Raw genomic sequence first — 10,449 nt, 5'->3', positions numbered from 1 at the left:
TCACGCCCTCAGAGTCACAATCCGGGACGTTTCCCCCGTGTTACATACACAAGGATTATTTTGTGATAAAACCATATGTTAATTAATGCTAGTGTGTGCTGTATATACTGTGACATGTTATAGATAAATGGTGTAATGGCTATTACAACACACATTCTTATTTACATCAACTCCCTTCAAACCTGGACACTGGTCAGTTTTACCAGGTGAGAAATGTAGGATTATCGTATTGAGACATAAAATTATCGTATTTTGAGGGAAATTACCGTACACCCGTAATAACCAAAATAACAAGTCTACTGATGCGCTATAGTTACTGTAGTGTTGAATAGCGTCTAACAGGCACGCACAGCTTTGTGGCGTCAGTACAGAATGGATTCATCAGCAGCCCCACTGTTGCGTTAGGCTAATGTGTCCTCCATAAACAATGACGGGTGGGAACTAATGAGCCCCCCTTCCATTTGTTCACTCATTTTCATCGCTTCTTCTTCCAGACCGGCTCTGCTTCTTCTTCTTTTCTTTTTTCACTCATGGGGCGGGCGCAGCGGACTATTCAGCTAATCATGGCCGTTGTTCTGAGGCAAACGCATACACGTCATTTCGTAGGTCACATTTAGAAAAGCACGATTGGCTGGAATTTCCAGCCAATCATGAATCTGTTTCCGGACACAGATGCCTTCAGGGTTCACAAAAAAACTCCCAACAGACAGTTACGACAGGTTGATGACGACTGATTACAACCACACATTCGTGGAATGGTCAAATTATCGTATATTTGGCCTTTTTTGGGATTATTGATCGTACAGAGGGCAAAATTGTCTTACAAATACGATAATTATCGTACAGCTGGTAACACTGACACTGGTGCATAATGTTCCCACCTAAGGCCCAGCCTTAAGTAAATGGTTACATCTGTTGTAAAGTACATCTAACAGTGTTGAGTCAGATCCTCTGGACAGATTCTTCATTCTTGAAAACATTTTGTCTTTTATCCGAAAGATTTCTTCAGTTTTGAAAGTAATGAAATGTCTACTCTTACTGCAGTAAATACATTCCTTGGCATTTATCCATTGCTGCTTTTTCTCAGGGGTTAATAGAGTGCACCCAATTTGCATTGGTTGTGGCTTGGACTCCATTGAAGCTTTTGACTGGGTTATGTTTGATATGTTAAAACTTATTTGGCCGATAACCTATACCGATGTTTTAATATACTTTCCTTTGTTAGAACATATCCCTCTTATTTAGGCTTATTTGCTACAAAAATTGTGTAACAGCTGTAAGAGCTGGTGACATATATTCAGTAATAGCCATATGATATGCATAGCGCTTTAACTTATATTAAATGAAAAGTGTTAGTTATTATTTATTAGCATTAGTCACCTGTGATGCTGTCTCACTTGTGTAGGCTTGTTCTGGGTTCCTATAGCTGCAGTGTGGGATCCTCTGCACTCTTGTGCATGAAGGACAGCCTTTTTAAGTTCAAAGTTTTTGTGTATCCATTGTGACATAAGACTAATCATGCTAACGGGGCTAACACTTGACGTCCAAATGTCTGTGGTAAGACTCACCCCAAGTGCTATCAGCTATTAGCTTCTCAATGACGTCGGAAATGACGGCTTATAACACGGGTAAGGCTACAATGGAAATATATCTCAGACTGGGGACGATGTAGCGAGGCTCAACATAGTCCAAAAATCTTCAGAATCCGGCATCCTCAACAAAAACAAAATTGTCCACACCGCCAACATTTTGCTTCTTCCTCTCTGCCGTGATCAGATCAGGTAGGCGCCCACGACGTCGTCACTGCAGGCATCCTTGTCACTGGGTTGTCATACAAAAACAGCACCTTTTTCATCAGTGAGTTATTTTGATGGAATGGCCGATGGCTGATATTGAACTTTAATGCTAATATCGCCCGATACCATGCCGATAATATTGTGCATCCCTAGTATCCCTAGTAACAATATATTCATACATGAATGCTGTATATAGCATATTTTTTCTCTTTCCAAAATAACAAGTAATTGGTAAATGGACTGTACTTGTATAGCACCTTTCTATCTTATCAAGATACTCAAAGCGCTTTACACAACAATCTGTACCCTCATTTACCCATTCATACATCACTCTATCTGTACAAAGAATCATGAGTGATTTTTAGATCACATGCAGACACTAAATGGGACACATCGGAGGCCATGAGTGGTTCAGTGTCTTGCCCAGGGACACTTCAGCATGTGTCTGCTGGTGGAATCGAACCCCCAACTCTCCCATTGGAGGACAACTGCTCTAACCACTCTTCCGCAGCTGCCCAAGTAAGTTTCTTTTGGCTGCTCCTTTCTTCTGGGATCACCACAGTAAGTAAACTTGCAGGAAAGATTTGGTAATTGTTTTACGCCTGGTGCCGTTCCCAACGCAAACTGGGCTTGAACCTGCGACCTCAGGATTACAAGACCGCCGCTCTGACCACCAAGCTACCACAGCTTCCAGATGACTAGTAAGTTCTCTTTTTGGAGATAAATGAAATTAATTTTATAATTTTTTCAATTACCAACCACCAGTGATCGATACTAGACAGAGAAATCACACAAGAATTAATAAGTCTGAGCAAAAATGAGAAGTGTATGCACAAACATTTAAAATCAACTTTATTTCAAAGTTATCTTAAAGGGATTTTTCTGCTGAAGCATAAAATAATGAAATTATACATTAGATATTCTAAAGTTTGATGTTTGTCAGAATACAACATATTTAGAATCAATGTTTTTTTTTTTTTGTTCATTCAAAGGAAAATTAAGAGTTAAGAGCTTTCTGTTAAAGTCAAGTTCAGGTTATTTTCCACACATGTGTGTTTTAGCAGCCTGATGTCATTCAGCCATGGGCGACTCCACACAGTAAAGTTGCACTGGAAGGTCTGAAAAATGAAAGTTAATATCATAATTAATATTAAAAATAAAGATTAATTTAGACAGACAAACATGACGTGTTGTTCTAAAGTAGATATTAATACCCTAATATTATAAAACAACTTTGTGGCACTTTAAAACTACCGCTCAATGTAAAGACAACTTTTTTTTTCAACTAAATTTAATCTCTGTTTTTTGTTAAAAGTAAATACCTGAGCCAGCTGTGGGTCTGTTTGAATGTCACACAGTTCATTCTCGCTGTCCTTCATGCAGGTGGTCTTTGCCAGATTCACATTTATGAAGTACTTCATGCCTGCAACCACCTTTAAGGAGAAACAGGTGAGAAATAGACATTTCACACAACAGTGATAAAGACTTGGACTGACACTTATGTAAATGTCAACCTATTGTTATGTCAAAATTACTTTAGATGAAGGAGTAAAAATCAAATGTCTAAACAGTTGATGGTTTGAATACAAGTATGACTGCAGTATGTTCAAGTTTTAATAGAAACATTACTTTAAACATAAAACAATGTTTACATTTCAAACAGAACTGACCTGAGCCTGAGCCTTGATCACCTCGATCACTTTGTGTAGGTACGTGTCGTTGTGACCATTGTTGTGTTGGGACACAGAGAAGTTCAGAGCACTTTGGACACCTTCATTATTGACATCTTTATCCATAATTCCACCTGGCATAACACGTAACCCAACAGCACAAGCAGCTGCAAGAAAAGGTAAAGCTGTCTTCCACATTGTTGTTTTGTCAGTGCACCCGCAGATAGGTATATTTTTAACTTGATGCTGCTTCTCTTTTATATATAGTCCACACAAGTTTAAGAGGAGTGAGTCATCCAATCAGAACAAATCTGCCTCGTAATCCCCTCCTCTCAGAAACGACTGGACTGATTTGTGTAAAAAGGTAAATATGGGACATGAGCTTTCTGAGTACCTTGTTAAAAAATAAACAGACACCATCTACATACAGTGCAAAGGTTGCTTACAACTTGGCATTCATTTGAAAAACTTAGTTCCCCCGCTTTCTGTTCTAAAATTTAATTTTTAAAAACTTATTTTGTCTTGTTACCCTGTTTTCTAATTTAATTTTAAGGCTCTGGTGAGGATCAGATAAATAAAAGTGAAATGCATAACCATCTAATGGTATGCTTAAATGCATTAGGGGCCAGATTTTGGTTCCCCTGGCTTTCACACTGAACCATTTGTGTGACCTTTTTTATGTGTTCAAAGTAAACATTGGAACACTAACCTTTGAAACTGTGTCTAACCAGGTTGAGTCAGGTCCTCTGGACAGATTCTTCTTTGTTGAAACTAGGGGTTGAACAACTACATATTTTTAAAATTTGACCTCAACATGATAAAATTCGATGTTGACTAGTCGATGTGATGTCATAGGACCTCAAGACGCTAAAACACTTCATTTATTATTTACAAAAAAAAGGAACAACAAAACATCGGAAGCATACATTTATCATACTGCAAATAAGTCACAGGAAAAACAAAATTAATATTAAGCTGCAAAAGTTAGTTTTATTTTATTTAATCCTCTAAATAAAATAAACCATCGCAACGGTCCACCGGTGGTGGTGCGCCCCCCTGTTTTTATTTGTATTTTATTTAGTGGATTAAATAAAAGAAAAATAAAATGTATCTTCCATGTGCGGCGGTGGATTCTCCAGCTGCACTCGCTGGTGGTGGTGGAATCCACCATCGGTGGTGGTGTATTCCATTTAGTGTATTAAATAAAAATTAAAACAGCGGGGCATCGGTGGTAGAATCCACCACGTACAAATGAACTGGAAGAGTCATATTTAGTGAAATACTTCCACACTATTGATGATGTTGATGAAAAACCCCACTCTCCCAGCACACACACTTTTTGCCCCACTCCCCTCAGGAAGGAGGTTGAGGTGCATTAGAGTAGAACCACTAGACTGAGGAATAGCTTCTACCCTGAGGCTGTTAGACTCATGAATCTCTAATCAGGATAATCACTCTGAAGAATCACATCATGTTGCTGCTGATCTGTTTCATGTTGCTGTGTTCATGCGTGCTCATCTGCTCACACAGACTCATGTTCTTGTTGCTGTTCGACGTAAAGTTTTTATGCTATTAGTGCTTAGTGTATTATTTAGTGGATGTTTTTCTTAGTTCATATCTTAGCTCTTATTAATGTTTTTCTTTTACATTTTATTGTTGGATGTAACTGGGAGCCTGTGTACATAATCTCATTCCACCACATGTACCACATGAGATGCGAATGACAAATAAATCTCTTTGACTCTCTAACTCTGACTGACTGAATTTCTACCTGTTTGGCAAGACTTAGCCTACTCCTCGCCTTCCATCTGCTTGGAAAAATCCGTTTTGTAGCCAGCGGCCCGGCACTGATTACATGACACCTGACACAATCACTGACTGCGACTAGTCGACGTGAAATAAAAAAACTTGCAAGATGTCCTAGAATCGACTAATCGACTGGTCTATTCAACCCCTAGTTGAAACGTTTCCTCTTTAATCCCAAAACCTTCAGTTTGAGGAGCTGCAAGCAAACAGTCATACTGTAAGAAGCACCTTCTAATAGTGGATCAACCAGTTTAATGGTGACAACCAAAACTAGAGTAGTTGTTCACATGCAAAAGGAGGACCATCAACCTATTGACCAATCGTTAGTGCCCTGATGGCCGCTTGGTATTGATGAGGGAGCCGACCATCAGCTCCCTCATCAAGAAGGCCCAGCAGAGACTGTACTTCCTGCGACAGCTGAAGAAGGCCAAGCTGCCGGCCAAGCTGATGGTGCAGTTCTACACGGCCATCATCGAGTCCATCCTCAGCTCCTCCATCACTGTGTGGTACGCCGGGGCCACTGCCAGGGACAGACTCAGACTGCAGCGCGTTGTGCGCTCAGCTGAGAAGGTGATCGGCTGCAGCCTTCCATCCCTCCACGACCTGTACGTCTCCAGGACTGTGAGGCGAGCAGGTCGGATCACAGCTGACCCTGCTCACCCTGCACACGGACTGTTTGAACCACTCCCCTCAGGCAGGAGGCTTCGGTCCATACGGACCAGAACCTCCCGCCATAAGAACAGTTTCTTCCCCTCTGTTGTTGGACTCCTGAGCACACATAATGCTACCTCATAATGTCTGCTTTTGTCACATTACATCTGTATTATAATTGAATACTCCAGCTGTACTGTTTTCTAAGCTTTTTTTTTTTTTATTGTTTTCTATTGTATGGGTGTACACATGTTTGTTATGTTTTTAATTTTACTTTATTTATGGGTGTACACAGGTCTTATCTTATGTAATGTTCTCATTTTTACTTCATTTTTACTTTATTTTTACTTTATTTTACTTTATTACTATTCGCACCTTATGTCGATGCAAATTCCTGGTTTGTGAACCTCGTTCATTGACATGGCGATAATAAACTGATTCTGATTCAGAGGGCTGAGTGATACCTATAATAGCATTGTAAGAGTGGGTCAGTTGGACACGGAGGCCTCTCCCCCGTTTAACGATGGACGGGCTCTCTTCACAAAGATGGCTTTTTGTACTCCTCTCTCAAATCAACGTTCCTCTATCCAAGATGTTCACATCATGCCTGGAAGAGTGATCACTGGCCTGCAGATGAGCTTTGACTGCAGAGTCCTGGCCTGATGATGTTGTTCTTCTGTACTGGGCCATCCTTTTTGCCAGTGGTTGTTCAGTTTTTTCGAAGTACAACTGATTCCAGATTTCCTGGCACTAAACAGCATACAAAATATTACTCTGTTTGTACCAGGGGACTGAATATTTGGGATCAACCAGTCTTGGCTGGGTCATATATCAGTATTGGCTTTCACCAGTAAACTGGTTGATCCACTATGAGAAGGTGCTGCTTATAAGACTGAGTTTGTTGTAGCTCCTCAGACTAAAGAAGTCGTTTGGATAAAAGATAAAATGTTTTATGTGGAGACGTTTTATCTTTGATTAAAAACGTTTGACATTGCTGACTCAACCTTGTTAGATTCATCTACCTGGATTACTGAGAATGAATCAGGACCTTTGTAACTGGAAAATGCAAAACTGCAATTTTTTGAAGTTAGAAGAGTTTTCCATTTGTTAAAAAGGTCAAATTTCTGCTTCCATCCATTCGTTCATCCATCCATCCATTTTCTTCTGCTTATCCGGGGTCGGGTCGCGTGGGTAGCAGCCTAAGTAGGGGGGACCAGATTTCCCTCTCCCCAGCCACTTGGGCCAGCTCCTCTGGGGGAATCTCAAGGTGTTCCCAGGCCAGCCGAGAAACATAGTCCCTCCAGCATGTCCTGGGCCTTCCTCTGGGTCTCCTCCCGGTGGGACGTGTCTGGAACACCTCCAGGGAGGCGTCCAGGAGGCATCCTAACTGGATGCCCGAGCCACCTCAACTGGCTCCTCTCAATGTGGAGAAGCAGCGGCTCTACTCTGAGTACCTCCCGGATGACTGAGCTTCTCACCCCCTATCTCTAAGGGAGAGCACTGCTGAGAAAACATTTTGGCCGCTTGTATCTGCAATCTCGTTCTTTCAGTCACAACCATGAGAGTAGGAACGTAGATCGACCGGTAAATTGAGAGCCTCACTTTTTGATTCAGCTCTCTTAACCACAATAAACTGGTACAGCACCTGCTTCACTGCAGACACCACACCTATCCTCCTATCAATCTCTCGCTCCATTTTTCCCTCATTCGTGAACAAGACCCCAAGATGCCTAAATTACTCAAATTTCTGCTTATCTAAGGAAAATGTTTTTACATTAGAAGAATGTATTTTATCAGAGAAAACATTTAGCAGTGGTAAACTAGGACAATTTTATTTTCTTTGAAAATGCGTGAGTGCTGAATGATTGCTGAAATTTACTGAAGAAGCTGAAACTGAGTTGTTAAAGCTGAAAGAAAAAGAACACCAGCTATGAGCTTAGACATACTGTAAACATTAGCAAAAAGCTAAAAAGAGCTAAAGGTTATCTCAAAGGCAAAGGTTTCACAACGTTAGCTTAAAGCCAAACGTAGCAAAATGTTGGCTAATAAAATGAAAAGCTTAGCTAGAAACTAAAAGTAGAAGAATGGTAGATAAAGTGTCAAAAGAAAATGTCCCGATGCATTCTCAGTGACCCTGGTAGATAAATTTAATAAGAATGAGTCAGGTCCTCTAGATGGGTACATAAAGGACCTGATTAAAACGTGTTAGATATCAAAGAAAAATATATCAAGCCAATTTTCTGAAATGGATTACAAAGAAAATAATGTTTTTGAAGGAACTGAAGAGGATTCAGTTTCATTCATTTATGAATGCTGACTCAGCGTCACACATTAAGTTGTAAATATGTGTCTGACATGTTTTTGTCCCAGAGCTCTGCAGTGAAACCACATTTATTTATTTGTTGTTCTTTTTAGGATAAACACTGATTGTTGCCATGACTGTCCATTTATAATTTGTTATTGCTTTGGCATGGTTCATGTTTTGATACTTTCAAATTTGTATTTTTATTTTTCATTTTGGTTTATCAAGCTATCATAGATATCACTCACATTAAGTCCTTAACAATAAAAAAGGATTATATAATGGTGTCAGCATCAAAGCATTTTAAGTAGACCGTTAATGAGTTTGTTCCCACTTTAAAAACGTTAACCAGCATTTATAAAAGTGTAATAAAATACTTTTCATACATCAAAGCTGCCTCATTACTATGCAAGATCTTGTTTCAGCTTTCCCCTCTTCAGGGGTCACCACAGTGAGTCATACTCCATCTCATTCTGTCCTCTGCATCCTCTGTCCTCACGCTAGCTGCATCATGTCCTCTTTATTCTCATCCATTCAGCTCCTCGTAGGTCTACCTCTTGGTCTTTCTCCTGGCAGCTGCATTTCTAAAATCCTTATACCAATATACCCACTGTCCCTCCTCTGGACATGTCCAAACCATCTCAGTCTGGCCTCTCTAACTTTATCTCGCAGATTTTATATATTTTTAAATATTGCTGAAGTCTTCATAATCTTGCTACTTGTTTTGTTTTTTATGACGTGTGCTGCTGCTGCCTGTTCTTGGCCAGGTCACTCTTGTGAAAGAGGTCTTTATCTCAATGGGTTTTTATCCGGTTAAATAAAGGTTTAATAATTTTCATCCTGCTCTGTACATCTGATGATCTCATTCCTAATCTTATCCATACTTGTCACTCCCAAAGAGAAACTGTTTTTGGTAATATTTTACCTTTTTTTTGTCTTATCCTGATTTTTCACCATCTCCTTTGGCAAAAATAAAACGAATGTTTTTTTTTTTTTGTTTTTTTTTTAAACATAAGAATAAAAGGTCAGAGAAGCAAAAGGGAACAAATTGAATAAACATAGACATCCATTAAAGTTTCAAATCAACTTTATTTTAAAATTTTGTAGATATTAAGAGATTTTAGACACCCAGTACCTTCATTATTGCTTTGTTTTGTGCTGAATCATGAAGAATGAACTAAAAATAGACTTCCACTTTATAGATTTAGATTAAAGGTTTAAATTATTTCAGCATACAGAAATAACAAATGTTAATACTTTTGCAAATCATTGTAAGGAAAAACATGTCTTGATTTGATACTGGATGAAGTTTATTGTGCTGTGTTAATCCCACTGAGTTATCTCGATGCATTTGGAGTACACCAGTTTCAGGCCATGGTACTTCAACACAGTGAATGAGCAGACGATAAACTGAAAAACAAATGATTAAAAAAAGGAAGTTACATCATTAAGTCAGACAAAAATTACATGATGAAATCTGTCACGCTCTAATTTAAATATGGCGTTTTCCTCCCAAAACTGAGCTACGAGTGCTTAAAGAAAGTAATTACCTTAGCATAATGGGGGTTTCTGATGATGGGACAGAATCCTGTGTGTTTGTCCTTTGTGCAGAAGGTCTTCCCCAGTTGCGTAGTCATTGTGTATTTCACACGTTCTTCTTCCATCTGCAAAGAGAAAAAGCTGTTATAACAACTAAATACTACTGTCATTCAAAACACTGTCCTGTGAAACTTGTAATAATGTACTAAAATGCAGTAAAGAAAATGAAACTCTGAAACAGACAATGTCAACTAGTAAAATCTTAGTTGTTTTTAACAAAATGCATTGATTTGACCTGGAATACACAATGATTTAAAACTCAAAACAGAACTGACCTCAATCTGGGCCTTCATCACTTTATCCACAGCGTAAATGTGCTTCTCTTGAGATTTGCTGTTGTATTCAGAAACCGCATGTTGCTGTGCTCTTTGGAAGTCTGGATCGCCAACGTCTATGTCTCGTTGTCTGCCTTGTGACGAACCAAACCTGACAATGATTAGGGCAGCGAAAAAGGGCAAAATCTTCCACATCATGGTTCTGTAGGAACAACAGATTCACAAGAGTTAATGCTCCGTCTGCGTTCCCTCGCTTTTATGAACAGTCTGCCCAGTAAACCCATGAGGCAGAGCCAGTTATCAGGTTCTGAAGGACAAACCCGCCTCTGAGTTGTAATCAGGTTGATTTG

At 39.4% G+C, this 10,449-nt stretch overlaps 2 protein-coding genes across 2 annotated transcripts in view; both read right to left on the bottom strand.

Annotated features, from left to right (window-relative positions):
• The window catches only part of si:dkey-76k16.6 (uncharacterized protein LOC566817 homolog), a 7,152-nt gene extending 6,553 nt beyond the window's left edge, over window positions 1-599 (bottom strand). Inside the window, 1 exon segment of the mRNA XM_037692446.1 lies at window positions 593-599. Within this exon segment, the coding sequence (XP_037548374.1) occupies window positions 593-599 (7 nt within the window).
• A 2,072-nt stretch (window positions 600-2,671) lies between these two features.
• Window positions 2,672-3,681, bottom strand: LOC119417778 (cystatin-C). The gene is made up of 3 exons (XM_037685064.1): window positions 3,467-3,681; window positions 3,119-3,229; window positions 2,672-2,914 (listed from the first exon to the last, which is right to left on the bottom strand). The coding sequence occupies exons 1-3, from the start codon at window positions 3,662-3,664 to the stop codon at window positions 2,801-2,803; spliced, it is 423 nt and encodes a 140-aa protein (XP_037540992.1). The 5' UTR covers window positions 3,665-3,681; the 3' UTR covers window positions 2,672-2,800.
• Window positions 3,682-10,449: the final 6,768 nt, after the last annotated feature.

This window comes from Nematolebias whitei, chromosome 1 (assembly GCF_014905685.2).
Source record: "Nematolebias whitei isolate Nwh7 chromosome 1, NemWhi1, whole genome shotgun sequence".
Taxonomy (NCBI): Eukaryota; Metazoa; Chordata; class Actinopteri; order Cyprinodontiformes; family Rivulidae; genus Nematolebias; species Nematolebias whitei.
Note: the sequence above shows the minus strand (reverse complement) of the source record. Positions and strands in the feature narration are given on the sequence as shown.

Coding starts and splice junctions, on each gene's coding strand:
- LOC119417778 (XM_037685064.1), bottom strand. CDS start 3,664: ATGTGGAAGACAGCTTTACCTTTTCTTGCAGCTGCTTGTGCTGTTGGG. Junction 3,230..3,466: donor TGATCAAGGCTCAGGCTCAG/GTCAGTTCTGTT, acceptor TTCTCCTTAAAG/GTGGTTGCAGGCATGAAGTA. Junction 2,915..3,118: donor CAGACCCACAGCTGGCTCAG/GTATTTACTTTT, acceptor TTCATTTTTCAG/ACCTTCCAGTGCAACTTTAC.